Source organism: Pristiophorus japonicus, chromosome X, assembly GCF_044704955.1.
Source record: "Pristiophorus japonicus isolate sPriJap1 chromosome X, sPriJap1.hap1, whole genome shotgun sequence".
Classification (NCBI taxonomy): domain Eukaryota; kingdom Metazoa; phylum Chordata; class Chondrichthyes; family Pristiophoridae; genus Pristiophorus; species Pristiophorus japonicus.
Window position 1 is genome coordinate 14,858,051 of NC_092010.1, and position 15,831 is coordinate 14,873,881.

General features: G+C 46.3%; 1 protein-coding gene across 1 annotated transcript in view; it reads left to right on the plus strand.

Annotated features, from left to right (window-relative positions):
* hat1 (histone acetyltransferase 1) overlaps positions 1–15,831 on the plus strand; it is a 42,552-nt gene that overhangs the window by 15,081 nt on the left and 11,640 nt on the right. Inside the window, exons 4-7 of the mRNA XM_070869394.1 lie at positions 3,315–3,435; positions 4,502–4,681; positions 14,752–14,873; positions 15,273–15,377. Coding sequence (XP_070725495.1) covers positions 3,315–3,435; positions 4,502–4,681; positions 14,752–14,873; positions 15,273–15,377 — 528 coding nt within the window. The remainder of the gene's footprint in view (positions 1–3,314; positions 3,436–4,501; positions 4,682–14,751; positions 14,874–15,272; positions 15,378–15,831) is intronic.

Here is a 15,831-nt window from a genome sequence, read left to right on the forward strand (position 1 = left end):
AAGATTCACCACCCTCTGAAGAAATTGCTCCTCATCTCAGTCTTAAGAGGCTGACCCCTTATCCTGAGACTGTGACCCCTGGTTCTAGACTCTCCATTTTGAGGAATCAATCTCTTGGCATCTGTCCTGTCAATCCCCCTCATACGTTATTTTACTTTATTTTTTCACCTCACGCCCCCCCCCCCCCCCGACTTCATTCTGCTAAAATGCTTGTTGCCCCTCTCCTTGTGATATTCCACCACCTTTTTATCATTGTTAGATTTTCCTGCCTGTAGAATTACAGCACATCCCATTTCCTTGCCCTTTCACTTTATCACAAGACATTTACAGATGAGGAAAGCCATTTGGCCCATCTTAATTCATCTACTCAGAAAGCTCCAACAGTCCTTTCCCATTGCATCATCCGATTGGTTCTTAAATGATTGCAGATTTTTTGCCTCCCCTGCTCTATCCAGGAGGCCATTCCATGTGTTGCTCAATCTGTGAAGAATCTCCTGATATCAGTCCTAAATTTACCTTGTACCAGTTTGTCCCTGTGATGCCTTGTCCTACTCCATTTAATTTGAAGTAATATTCCCTTTTTCATTCCTTTAACTATCTTGTATCCCTCCATAGTCATCCCAGTCACCATCTTTCCGAGGTGAATTTCCCAAATTTCTCCAATCTGTCCCCATAGCTCAGACCCCTGACATGGAAGTGAGACTAATGGGTCTGTAGTTGCCTGTTTGTTTTGCCCCCTTTTTGAATCTGGGCACCATGCTAGCCTGTTTCCAATCTAATGGAGCCTCCTAATATCCATTGACTCCCTCTTATCAGTGTCTCACAAATCTCCTCCCCAGTCTCAGCACTCTGGAATAAATATCATCTGTCCATGGGGATTTATTTGTTTTGAGCCTTTCAGCCTGTCTACGACATCCATCTCCTTAATACCAAAATCATTATTTTTCCTGGATTTGCCGAGCCTCACCCAAACAATCTCCGGCTCTAGGTCCCTTTTATAATTTTATGCTGCCGATCTAAGTTATCTGGTCTCAGATGGAACTTTCTCTACCCTTCTGAGGGCCTAGGCATCATCATAGACAGTCCCTCAAAGCGAGGATGACTTGCTTCCACGCCAAAAGGGGATGGGTTCACAGGTGTTTCAATGAAAGACCTAATATTCCAGATCCCGAACTAAATTTTGAAGGGTGGAAGATGCCTGTGCGTGGATTTTTTTAACGTGGGGTGACCGTTGCACACCAGCCACCACACGGGCTTGACAGAGCTCGGTCTTGGTCCAGTGGCAAGGATTAACCAGGACGACTGGAGACCAGCTCTGCTGCACGGACCTAGTGCGCACACATATCACAGTGTGGGCTGGGCCGTGCTGCCCCTGGGCCCTCGCCTCTTCTGGTCCCGAACGTGCGAGGGCCCAGGAGTGTGGTGCTGTCCCACTGCACCATATTATCTTTGTTTATAATACTCTTGGCTCCCAATGGAGTCTGATCCACTTGATTTCTTTACTCTTGTTTTTGTTTTTCGGAGTCTGTCTGCATCCCGATGTTCTAGGATCTTTTTGGAAAAATCATGGGAACTCTTGATCAGCTGCCAGGCTGGTCGACTGGAAATCTCTTCTATCCTTTTATATTCTTATATCCAACTCCCATTTAAATGATGCTCCAGTCTCTGCCTCCGTAGCCTCTTGTGGCAAGACATTTCCTGTTCTATAACCGCCCTGTGTGAAAACATTTCTTCTCACTTCAGTCTTCCAGTGATAATCCCTTGTTACCAATTCACCAATTTTTTTTGAACCTTTCTCTCCAACTACAGCCTTTTACTCCTGGTATAATTCTAGTGAATCGTTACTGTCCCTTTTCCATGTCTCTTTCTAGCTTTTCAACAATGGGGTGCCCAGGACTGCACACGCAGTTGTTTGTGCTGATTGAGGGTGTAATGTTGGCCAGGTGAACGCCTTGTTCTTGGTCAAATCATGACATGGGATCTCTACCATCTATCTGAGCAAGCGAATTGGGCTCCTCAATTTAACGTCTGCAAAACGTCCAACAGTGCAGCATTCCTTCAGTACTGCATTGGGGTGTCAGAACAGCTTATGGGCTCCAGTCCTGGCATGAGGCTCAAACCCATAACCTGATGAGTGCTACCAACTCAAGTCAAGCTGACAGTATAAACCTCCGAGGTCCCATCTTGTTTCCCTCCAGTTTTACCTCATAACTCAGTCCATCTGACACCCTGGATTGGCCTCATGACTTTTCTCTACATTTACTTCCAGCGCTTTGTCTCTATGACCAGTACTGAAGGTGTGGTTTGACCAACGTACTAGTTTGATCATGACTTCCATTGATTTGTATTCTACCATTTTTGACTGTATAGTTCAGCACCCTAACCCTGCAAAATAGCTGGTATTGTGTGATGCAAGGCATTATGCAATGCTGTGTGAAACTTTTATCTCCGTGCTACCTACAGGTGTATCTGACATTGCAGGTAAATGTGGCCACTTTTACAATGGGGGATCCTATTCAAGGAGAATGGCATATGAGTTTTTAATGGAATGTTCACTGTATTTACTGAATTTAATATACATTAGATATAGATGGTTTGTGACACGCAATCTTTCAATTTTTAAGTTTCATAGCAGTTCCATAATTTGGCACCATTTAAGTGTTGACAGCTGTGTTCCGACACTCTTATTATCGCTGAGTTTCCTGAGCTGTTGAGTAAACCACTGTGGTGTTGCATCATTTGAAGAGATCATCAGTAACCCTCACCGTTAATGGACCCTCTTCCAGTGCAGGTGCTTCTACAGTGCAACTCACTTTCCATTTATACTGAGACGGGTTTAGCAGCATTTGCGCAGGCATTTTCTGCAAAGTCGCAAGCGCAACTTTTCAATCTTTTCAATCATCACATTGCAGTTTATGGGAGCTTGCTGTGCGCAAATTGGCTGCTGCGTTTCCTACATTACAACAGTGACTACACACCAAAAGTACTTCATTGGCTATAAAGTGCTTTGGGATGTCCTGAGATTGTGAAAGGCGCTATATAAATGCAAGTCTTTTTCTTTGCAGACCAGTAGTAGCAAAGGTACATTGCTGAGCTGTATGGGTGGGCTGAGAGCTCAGACACAATAGCAATGCTTCCGCTGAGGCAGCTCCAATATAAATCAGGCACTGGACATGACCACTATGTAACTAAACATCGTCTAGTAAATATGCTCATTGAGATTTATAAATGGGCCTGGATTAAAGTAAAGGGAAAAGAAATCTAACTTCTGCAGATTCGCTATCAACATGTGGTTATTTCTGCTTTGCCTGCAGAGAATCAGTATTTGGCTACAAGGACCTTGAAATCCAATTGTACTACAGTACCTGCAGCCTCACTACATTCTTCAATATCAAATACTCCAGCAAAGTTATAGAAAAATATGACAACGTAGAGGTAGGCTATTGAAATGTTGCTTGTCTTCACTAGGTCTTACTAATCTAAGCAGTGCTCAGCTTATGCACCGCATAATGGTACTGCAGTCTGTTCATACAAGCAAGGTTCTGTAATGCATTATTTCATGAGTTGAATCTGGTGTGTGTTACTGTGGTGGTAGTAGGGGCTTCAGTTGCCTCAGTGCCCCTGAGTTAGGGAGGGGGAGATTTGCCAGAGTGCCCGCTCCTGATCACTGCCAGAAAGTGTACTTGTGGATGTGGGGTGAAGATCAGCTTTTGATTGTGATATTCCTTTCTCCTCTTCTCGCCCCTCCCTGGTTGCACGCCCCATTGGCCCTCGGCCTGGGCTCACTCATAAGGAGCAGCCAATCGAGCTGCGGTGGAAGGCTGCTGATGCCTGTGGAACTCCACTGCAGCGAGAGTTGGCACTTTCAAGGGGGAGGGCAGAGATTTGTAAAGCGTGCCATCACTACTTTGACACCAAGAGAGAGCTGAAATAGGACCATGCATGCTTGGAGTGCTTGGGCTGTCGGTCGATCTTCTGTTCCTGCAGTTGTGAATTTGAGTCAAACATCTGGCAGATATTTCATCCATTTACAAATTCTTTTTTTTTTCCTGAAGAATGAGGTGCAGATCGAAACATTTTCGAAGAGCCAGGTCATTGATTAAATTAGTTTAACTGAACCAATAGTACTGTTTGGTAATCGTGCTTACGGTACTCTGAGGAGTTTGTTTAGATCACTAATAAACCCTGCAGGGCCCCTCCTGGTGAGGAGGAGGAGGAGGAAACTGTTTGTCTTTCAGCTGTTTGTTGTAACAGACTGGGAATTACCAGATGTTGCTGTTTGTGTTACCCATTGATTTCAATGGGCTGGTACATGGCCACGTCGCCAAGGAGGATTTTATACAGAGATGGACATAAAATAGTTTCTACATTTTGAGCTCTGGGATCAATATAAAACCCCAGTGTGCTGCAAGGGAAGAATATTAGAGGGAGGGAAAAGAAAAACTGCTTCCTGTGTGCGTGAAGCCCTGTAGTTTACTGTACACAATTTGTTCCTATCTAGGTTGATAATGTTGAAAGTAAAGTGTTAGAATTTATCCCAGCTGGTTACTGCATCAACCTTGATGAGTTTATTGTGCAACTGGAAAAGGACGCCTCCTTCAGGCCATTCGGAGTACTCATTCACTCATACACCATGTATGATGAGAAGGAGGGATTGGAGTTAAACTATGAGATTTACAAGGTGAGTGAATAAACACACTGGCTGCATTTCCTAATGGCTGTTACAAAGCCTGAACAATTCTCTGGCTGTTTGAACACGCAATCCTGTTTGGTACAGGCATTTTTCAGTACCAGCTCAGCACTGAAGATTGAGGCTGTCTTTTACTGAGGTATTGATTATCTGATTCTGTTGTGTCTCTCTCCGCAATGATTTCTGGTGTCATTTTTTTCTTCACGAATGAGTTTCACAACTAGAGCGTGTTATTAGTCTGTACTGGCACTCTACCATGTCTGTCCAGCTACAGATTTGGCTCTGGCATTGCCACAGATCCAGTACAATTTATATTAGTAATTTCACATCTGCACTGCAATCATTCTGTGGCTAGCTAAATCTGTCCATTAACTAAAGAGTATCCAATGGATCTTGAACCCCCTTTTTACCCTAGTTCCTTTTGCGAACTGGCCAAAGGTTTACCACATCGAAGGGATATTAGATGCCTAAAATGATTACCTGTATCCAATCTTTAGGATCAGATTCTGTTGACGGGTAAACAAACCAAACTCACTACCTAGGGAGTGTAAAACACCAGAGTGAATGAGTTCACCTCCTCTTACCATCAAAGATAGAGTTCGAACATAGATCCAGGATCTACTGATGATGTGATTAATACTATCATGTCATCAAATACACAAAGTACGTAATAGATCCAGTTTAACTCATTACATTTTTAAGTATAGTTTAAATGTATCCATAACTCAGCAGCACAAAAACGCTACATAATACAGGATAAAATTCCACTCAAAGTCCAAGGTTAATAAAAAGTCGGAACGCCTATTTGAGGTTCGATTCCTGAACCATTGACTGGTTAACAGCTTTGAGTACTGAATATGTCCATGATTTCATCTGTTTCAGCGCATTACTTCACAGCAGCTGATCTGCTTAACCAATCCCTCATATTCACCATTGATACTCTTGTCCTCAGTGTAACCTTTACTTTCTCCCACCCTGGTCATTCCTCCTGGTATAGCCCCCATCTTCACTCCCTGAAGTTCAGAGGGCGCAGATATGAATGTATCTGACGACAACTAGTATAACGATCCCTGAGGAACTCTTGCAGCGATGTCCTGGGGCTGTGATGATTGGCCTCCAACAACCATAACCATCTTCCTTTGTGCTGGGTATGACTCCAGCCAGTGGAGAGTTTTCCCCCCGATACCCATTGACTTCAATTTTACTCGGGTTCTTTGATGCCACACTCGGTCAGATGCTGGCTTGATGTCAAGGGCAGTCACATTCAGCTCTTTTGTCCATGTTTGGACCAAGGCTGTAATGAGGTCTGGAGCCCAGTGGTCCTGTCACAACCCAAACTGAACATCACTGAGCAGGTTATTGGTGAGTAAGTGCTGCTTGATAGCACTGTCGACAACACCTTCCACCACTTTGCTGATATTGGGAGTAGAATAGTCCTGAATCTGCCCTTGAGACATTTTACTACGTTAAAGGCGCTATATAAATGCAAGTTGTTGTAGACTGATAGGGCAGTAATTGTTTGGGTCGCATCTGTGCTGGTTTTTGTGACCAGGACATACCTGGGCAGTTTTCCATATTTGGAACAGCTTGGCTAGAGGCGTGGCTAGTTCTGGAGCACAAGTCTTCAGCACAACAGCCGGGATGTTGTCGGGGCCCATAGCCTTTGCTGTATCCAGTGCACTCAGCCGTTTCTTGATATCAGGTGGAGTGAATTGAATTGGCTGAAGACTGGCTTCTGTAATGGTGGGGACCTCAGGAGGAGACTGAGATGGATCATCCACTTGGCATTTCTGGCTGGTTGCAAACGATTCAGTCTTGTCTTTTGTACTCATGTGCTGGGCTCCGCCATCATTTGAGGATGGGGATATTCATGGAGCCGCCTCCTCCCGTTAGTTGTTTAATGGTCCACCACCATTAACAACTGGATGTGGCAGGACTGCAGAGCTTTGATCTGATCAGTTGGTTGTGGGATCACTTAGCTCTGTCTATAGCAAGCTGCTTCTGCTGCTTAGCATGCATGTTGTCCTGTGTTGTAGCTTCCCCAGGTTGGCACCTCATTTGGTTGCTGCTCCTGGCATGTTCTTCTACATTCCTCATTGAATCAGGATTGGCTTCCTGGTGATGGAGTGGTGAGGGATACATCGGGCCATGAGGTTACAGATTGTGGTGGAATACACTTCTGCTGCTGCTGATGGCCCACAGCGCCTCATGGATGCCCAGTTTTGAGCTGCTAGATCTGTTAATCTCTCCCATTTAGCACGGTGGTAGTGCCACGTCCTTGCGTATGCCTCAGTACATAGTCGACTATGTCCTTGAGTTCAGCCTCTGTGTGTACGCAGGCGTTGTCCGCGTACTGTAGCTCGACAAGAGTTTGGGGTGGTCTTGGATCTGACCTGGAGGCGGCGAAGATTGAACGGGTTCCCACTGGTTCTGTAGTTTAGTTCCACTCCAGCGGGGAGCTTGTTGACTGTGAGGTGGAGCATGGCAGCGAGGAAGATTGAGAAGAGAGATGGGACGATGACGTGGCCCTGTTTGACCCCGGTCCGGACGTGGATGGAGTCTGTAATGCATCTGTTGGTAAGGATCATGACCAAATGTCGTCGTGGAGCAGGCGGAGGATGGTGACGTACTTTTGGGGGCATCCGAAACGGAGGAGGACGCTCCATAGACCCTCGCGGTTGACAATGTCAAAGGCCTTTGTAAGGTCGAAGAAGGCCATGTATAAGGGCTGTCGCTGTTCCCTGCATTTTTCCTGTAGCTGTCGTGCTGCAAAAATCGTAAACATGATGGAGGGTGTCCTCAATATGAAGGCAAGCCTTGGTTTCAGCAAGGACTGTGTGGTGGGCACTCTTATCGATGCTGTCATGCTCCCACCCAACTCTGCCACTGTGCTCCAACTATGGTGGGTCTGTCCTGCCAATGGCACAGGACATGCCCAAGGATGTTGATAGGGGAGTCTGGGATATTGTCTTATGGGTTTGATTCTGCAAGTATGACTGTGGATAGTGCACTCTCCTCTAAATCGGAAGGTTATGGGTTCAAGCTCCACTGCAGAGACTTGAGCACAAAATTCAGGCTGACACTCCAGTGCTGTACTGAGGGAGTGCTGCACTGACGGAGGTGCCATCTTTCAGATGAGACATCAAACCGAGGACCCGTCTTCCCTCTCGGGTGGATATAAAAGTTCCCATGGCGCTATTCAAAAGAGGAGCAGGGGAGTTATCTCCGGTGTCCTGGCCAATATTTATCCCTCATCCAACATCACTAAAAAAAAACGATCATCTGGTCATTATCTCATTGCTGTTCATGGGAGCTTGCTGTGCGCAAATTAACTGCCACATTTTGCTAAATAACAACAGTGACTACACTTCAAAAAGTACTGCATTGGGTGCAAAGTGCGTTGGCGCGTCCTGAGATTGTGAAAGGCGCTATATAAATGCAAGTTCTTTATGTAAGGCTGCTGCTTGACTAGTCTGAGACTACTCTCTCCCAACTTTGGCACTAGACCCCAGATGTTAGTGAGGAGGACTTTGCAGGGTCGACTGTGCTGGCTGTGCCTTCGTCATGTCCAAATTCAATGTCTAGGTCGCCACAGTGGTTTCTAGCGGTTTGATCCAACTGTGTGGCTTACTAGGTCACTTCAGAGGGCAGGTAAGAGGCAACCATGTTGGTGTGGAACTGGAGTCACAACAGGCCAGACTGGGTAAGGATGATAGGTTATCTTTCCTAAAGGACATTAGTAACCAGTTGGGCTTTTACAACAATGCGACAGCTTCATGGTCACTTGCTGGTATTAGCTTTTTATTTCCAGATTCCGTTTTTTAAAGGAAATTGAATTCAAATTCTCAAACTACCACCGTAGGATTTGAAGTTTTTGGGATTATTAGTCCAGGCCTCTGGATTGCTGGTCTAGTAACATAACCACGATACTACCGTACCCTGATGGGAGACCATTCCTTCAGCTGCCTCGGCCACAACCCTCCCTTCACCACCAAACCAAACCAAACCTCCCCCTGCCCTAGCCCTGAACTTGTACCTTTCTCTTTCTCTCCTATCTCCCCTCATTCCTCCTCCGAGCTCCTCTTGTCCCATGAGACCCGCCTCCTGCTCTCTTGACCCTGTTCCCACTAAACTGCTGGCCCACCCAACTTCCCTTCCTGGGGACCCATGCTAAGTGACAAAGCTTAGCGAGTTCCTCGCTGAAGCTGATATCACTGTGTATAAAAGGTAGGTGGGGTGTTGGCAGATGTGCCTCATGGTCATTGTGGTCCCCCTGGAAATGCTTTTTGATTGCCTTCGATGGTCGCAGAGGATGATCCCAGAATTATTTTCCCCCTGAATTAGCCCAGGGTTTATTTTTCTCTCTATCTCTGAGGCGATTACGTGGCTGCTGGTGGGTGAGGAACATTGGGGGTAATGATGCTTAATTGCAACATGACTCCGTGCGACAGCCTTGGTGGGCCAGCTGCCCCTTTTCTGTCCATTTTGTTCATATAAGTCTCTCCCATCAGATTTCTGTCCCTGCCACAGCATGGAAACGGCCCTAACCAAAGTCACAAGTGATATCCTCTGACAGTGATGGTGACTGCAGTGCACTCTCTCTCCTCAACCTCTTGGCAACCTTGGCACGGTCAGCCACACCATCCTCCTCCAGCACCCTTCCTCCGTTGACCAGCTCGGTGGGACTACCCTTGACTGGTTACACTCACCTATTCAATTTTAGCCGGAGCGATGACTTATCTTCCCGTCCTGCACAGTTAGCTACGGAGCCCCCACGGATCTATCCTTGGTGCCTCCTCTGCATGCTACCCCTTGGTGGCATCATACGAAGACGTGAGGTGAGGTTCCACGTGTACGCTGACTACATCCAGCTCTACCTCAACCACCTCCTCTGTTTCTGTTTTGTCAGACTGCTTGTCTGACACCCAGTCCTGGATGAGCTACAATTTTCGATAGTTAAACATTGGGAAGACCAAAGCCATGGGGGAGACTAGAACTAGGGGGCATGATCTTAGAATAAGGGGCTGCCCATTTACAACTGAGATGAGGAGAAATTTCTTCTGAGGGTTGTAAATCTGTGGAATTCGCTGCCTCAGAGAGCTGTGGAAGCTGGGTCATTGAATAAATTAAAGACAGAAATAGACAGTTTCTTAAACGATAAGGGAATAAAGGGTTATGGGGAGCAGACAGGGAATTGGAGCTGATCGGATCAGCCATGATCGTGTTAAATGGCGGAGCAGGCTCGAGGGGCCGTATTTATTACGTTCTTATTATTGTCTTTGGCCCCGGCCACAAACTCCATTCCCTGGCCACTGATTCCATCCCTGAATTCTGATTCCGCCCCATATCCTCTCCATTACAAAGACCGCCTACTTCTCCCTCTAACTTCGCCCGTTTCCACCCCTGCTTCAACCCATCTGCTGCTGAAACTCTCATCCATAATTTGTTACCTCCAGACTCGACTATTTCAATGCTCTGACCAGCTTCCCCCCCGCCCTTTGCACCCTCTCTAAACTTCAACTGATGCGTATCCTATCCAATGCAAAGTCCCTTTTACCCATCTTCTCTGTGCTCACTGATTGGTGCCCAGTCTCATCCTCCTATTTAAATCCTTTCATGGCCTTACCCCTTCCTATCTCTAACCTCTCCAGCCCTATAAGTCCCCCTCCTCTCCCCCAGAACTCTCCGTTGCTACCACTCTTGCCTTTTGCACATCTCCCCTCCCTTCACCCACCCAAATTCAGTTGCTGAGGCCCCTCACTCTGGAATACCTTCTGTAAACCTCGCCATATCTCCACCTTCCTCTCTTCCCTTAAGCCCCTCTTTGAAATTCAACTCTCTCCAAACTGTTGGTCACCACTCTTAATGGGCCGTAAATTGCGGCCTCTTCGTTGTACGCACGCGCCCGAAGAGGCCCCGCAAGTTCCGGGTTTAGGCACGCGAAGCGCATGCGCTTAAACCAGGCATTTGCGATCTGTCAAAATCCCCGGGAGAAGGGCCTTCGCAGTCAGAGATTTGGGCTATTTGCCCAACTCTTGCCCAGTGAATGTCCTTCAAACTCTTGTGCCTGGTAAAAGCTTGTTTTAAAAGATAGAAAAGCTAAATTTTATTACTTATTTATATATTAAAAACCCTGCCCATGAAGGTAAGTTTATGTTGAACACCATTAAAACATTTTTTTTAATTAAAAAAACATTTTTTTTTATAAAACATTGAATTTAATTTAATTCCTATTACTTTTTTTAAAGTGAACTGTTCTTTTTATTTGTGTTTTTTTTTAGGGGTATTCTCATTGATAGTAATGGTAGCTCGATGAGAATACAACATTGTGATTGGTGGTCCAGGCCCACGTGATCCCAGGAAGCGCTTGCGCTCCAGGGCTGTGTGCCCCTCTGCTGGGCTGTGTCTAAGCCTTGGAGCGCAAGTGTTCGTTCCTCCGGGACCACCAGGTCGGAGGCATCCGACCCCAATTTTTGGCCCATTATCTCGTTTAACTTGACGCCCATTTTTTTTTCTGATCACGCCTCTGAAATGTCTTTGTCTGTTTTTCTACATTGGCACCCATTATATAAATGCATGTGTCTTCATCATTTCTTTCTCCTCCTCCACTGGAATAGTGGGTCAGATCTGCCTCCCTCTGGTCTTTCGTTTTCACCTTGGGAAGTCTGTAAGGTGATTTTCCTTCTTCCATTGTCTGCTTTGCTTCTAGGTACACCTAATCTCAAACTTAATTTTTGTCAAAAGATTGGCAACATCCGTTCAACTGCTTCTGCTTTCAATTCCCTCCCTTCCCTTTGCCCACCGGAACTTACTTCCTCTCTCTCTTCTCTCTGCCCAACTGTAAATTTGCATATTTCTCTAATTTCTCTCCTGCCTCCCCTCTTGCTCTTTCAAAGTTCATCTTGTCAATGAGTCCGACCTCCTGCTCTCTCGACCCTATTCCTACTAAATTGCTGACAACCCAATTTTCCTTCCTGACTCCCATGTTAATGGATGTTGTTAATGGATCACTCACCTCCAGTATTGTCTCCCTTTCTTTCAAATCTGCCATCATCACCCCTCTCCTCACAAAACTAAACCTTGACCCCCCCCCCCCCCCCCACCGTCCTTGCAAACTCTCACCCCAACTTAAACCTCCCTTTCAGCTCCAAAGTTTTTGAATGTGTTGTCGCCTTCCAAATCTGCGGCCATCTCTCCCAGGGCTCCTTGTTTGACTCCCTCCAATCAGGTTTCCGCCCCGTCACAGAACATAAACGGCTCTTACCGAGGTGTTAAATTACATCCTAATTGACTGTGACAAAGGTAATCTATTCCTTCTCGTCCTTCGGACCTGTCTGCAGCCTTTCACACGGTTGCCCACAAAATGCTGCTCCAACGCCTCCCCACCGTCGCTCAGCTGGATGGGACTGCACTCGCCTGGTTTCATTCCTGTCTTTCCAGCCGTAACCATAAAATAACCTGCCATGGCTTCTCTTCCTGATCCCGCACTGTCACCTCTGTCCCCCAAGGATCAATCCTAGGCCCCTCCTATTTCTCATCTGCATGCTGCCCCTCGGTGACATCATCGGGCAACATAACGTGCGTTTTCAGGCATATGCTGATGACGCCCAGCTCTACCTCCCCATCACCTCTCTCAAACCCTCCACCCCGTCTCTATACTATCAGACTGCTTGTCTGACATCCAGCACTGGATGAGTAGAAAGTTCCTCCAATTAAATACTGGGAAGACCGAAGCCATTGTCTTCGGTTCACGCCACAAACTCCATTCCCTTTCCACAGATTCGATCTTTCTCCCTGGCAACGCTCTAAGGCTGACCAAGTCTGACGCAACCTTGGTGTTATATTTGATCATGAATTTAGCTTCCTACCTCCTATCTGTTCTGTCATTAAGCCCATTTCCACCATTGTAACATCGCTCATCTCTGCCTTACCTCAGCTTATCTGCTGCTGAAGCCCACATCCATGCCTTTATCACCTCTAGACTTGACTATTCTAACGCACTCCTGGCCGACCTCCCTAGTTCCACCCTCCATAAACTTGTCATCCAAAACTCTGCCGCTCGTGTGCTAACTTGCACCAAGTCCCGTTTACCCATTACCCCTGTGCTCGCTGACCTACATTGGCTCCCAGTTAAACGACGCCTCAATTTTAAAATTCTCATCCTTGTTTTCAAATCCCTCCATGGCATCGTCCCTCCCCTATCTCTGTAATCTCCTCCAGTCCTATAATTCCGCCTATTCTACCTTTTGAACATCCCTGATTTTAAATGCTCCACCATTGGTGTCTGCCTTCAGCTCTCTAAGCTCTGGAATTCCCTCCCTATATCTCTCCGCCTCCACTTTGCTTTCCTCCTTTTAAGGCGCTCCCTAAAACCTACCTCTTAGACCGAACTTTTGCACATCTGCCCCAACACCACCTTGTCTTGCTCGCTGTCACATTTTTTTGTTATTTTGATAACACTCCTGTGAAGCGCCTGGGATGTTTCATTATGTTAAAGGCGCTATATAAATATAAGTTCATTTTTATATACAAATGTTTTACGAAAACTGTCTATATCTGACTTTCCGGTTTCAATCTTACAACTTTCTTAGCATGGTAGTTTTGCTTCATAAGCTATTCCGAACTCACTCATTCAACGCCCACTCAATCTGTCACGTAGGTGCTCCCCTCCACGAGTCCACTCAGTCTCTCTTTCTTGCATTCTTGCTATTTCTGTGTGTCTCTCTCTCTCTTTCTCGCTCTCTCTCTGCAAAAACAGATTATCTGGTCATTATCACATCGCTGCTTGTGGGAGCTTGCTGTGCGCAAATTGGCTGCTGTTTCTTCCACACTACAACAGTGACTACCCTCCAAAAGTACTTCATTGGCTGTAAAGTGGTTTGAGACGTCCACTGTTGCTCAGCTGATATCGAGTAGCAGCACGACAGTGCAGTTGACTGGGGGGGGGGGGCGCGGGGCCGGTGGCGAGGGGGGGGCGGGCCGGGCCGGGAGAGGGAGAGAGAGAGAGAGATGTTCAGTAACCCCTGTTGAACTGTGCACACGTGGAATTCGGGTGAGGGAAGGGTCGTGTACAGCTCTCTTGGCACTTCCCTTCATGGTTGAATGTCCTGTCGATACTCACTGTCTCAGCTCACACAAAAGAAAGACCAGTTGGGTGCGGTATTGGAGGGTGGCCAATACCTGAGAGATCATACCCAGCAAGACTCTGCACCTTCAGGAGTGGCAGAGAGACAACTAGCAAAAAAGTTAGCTTAGCCGGTGCATGTTCAACTCAGCAGATTCAGATCGGCCTCGCTGGGCAGCCTGTTCCATGCCTTCACCTACCTGTGTAAAGGAGTTAACTCTAAACTGTCCTTTCACCCTCCATCTTCTAGGTTTGAGGCTACGCCTCTCGTACAATCTGTGACTGTGTTAAACATATTGACGGTTACCTTGTCCATGTCCTTTATGATCTTGAATTCTCCTGAGCCTCTCTCTTCCCGTGTGAGCATTCCCAGTTTCTGCAGCCTCTCCCCAAAGCCTAGGGGCCTTAATCCCAGCTCTCTGTTTAGTTGCCCTTTGCTGCAGCCTCTCCAATGCCTTGGTGTCTTTCTCCCGAGCCCAGAACTGTACCCAGTACTCCAGGTGGGACTGGACCAGTGCCCTGTACAGAATCAATCACTGGCTGAGATTTCTGCTCTCTCCCCCTGGTTATACAGCCCAAGGCCCTCTTTGCTCTGTCTACCGCTGCCACACTCTGTGCTGATGGCTTCAGGCCTTTATCCACCAGTATTCCAGCTCCCTCTCCTGTGTCGTGTCCTGTAGAATAAGCTTACGTCGCCATTGGTTATTATCCGTTCACAATCTCAGGACTTCTCCACAAAGAAGAAACTGAGTTGTTTGACACATTTTTTAAAAAAAAACAATAATCACCTGCAATGCAAAGATCCTAAATGGCCAGCCCAGATGGACAGTTTTCATAGAGAATATCAGTACTTTCGGGTACATTGACAGTGCAACTTAAATATTACTGGTTGAATTGTGACACAGTTCAGTAGTGATGATAATCCCCTTTCATGCAGACTGACATTAGCTGTCCAGGATTCAAAGAATACCACGAGAGACTGCAGACCTTCCTCATCTGGTTCATCGAAACAGCGAGCTTCATCGATGTGGATGACGACAAATGGCAGTTCTTTCTGGTGTAAGTATTGAATTGCAGGAAGTTTTTTTTGCAGAGCTTGTCTTAATGCCCATGTCTAAAGTTAGGATGCCGTGTGGTGCGATCAGTTATGGCCAAGGTTTCCTGTTCATTTAAGGCATCTGTTGGTGAAGAAAAAACTAACGCTCAATATACACAGTAACATCAAACCACCACCAGTAACAATCTGTAGTACATCTCCACAAAGATCGGGGGGGGGCGGGGGGTGTAGTCGAGAGGGTAGAGAGAGTGTCTGTGGCTCACTGTGTATTTGAGAACAGGCACGGATTGAGTGGGAAGCAGCTGCAGGCACATTATCTGCAGCGGAGGACTGAAGAGGAAGTGACAGTCAAGAAGTGGTCATGATTCTGTCATTTCCTTTATCATTTTTGTTTTATGCAGGTTTGAAAAATACCTTGAAGATGGCTCCCCACGCTTTGCAACTGTGGGTTATATGACTGTATATAATTTCTATGCATATCCTGACAAAATGAGACCTCGAATTGGGTAGGTAACCAACAAGATCCCTTGCAGAAATGTTCTAGTCCAAAATAAATATTGATCAAACTGAGAAATCCTAAAACAATAACTGTAAAACCCTCCCGATCAGATGGTCAACATGACATTGCTACTTACAATGGACTGATTTTCCTTTGCAACAATTTATATAGCACCTTTAACGTAGAAAAACATCCCAAGGTGCGAGACAAAAATCGACGCTGAGCTAAAGGAGATACTGACTGGGTTTGGTGGCTGAAAGCTTGGTGGAAGGGTTAGGTTTTAAGGGAAGAGAGAGGTGGAGAAGCAGAGTGGTTTAGTGAGGGAATTCTAGAGTGTGGGGTATAGATGGATGAAAGGAGGGGAGATGCACACACACACATTGAGTTTGAGGTGGGAATATATTTAAGGAGAAGATACAGATTTTTGAATGATAAGGGAGTCTAGCGTTATGGGGAGCGGA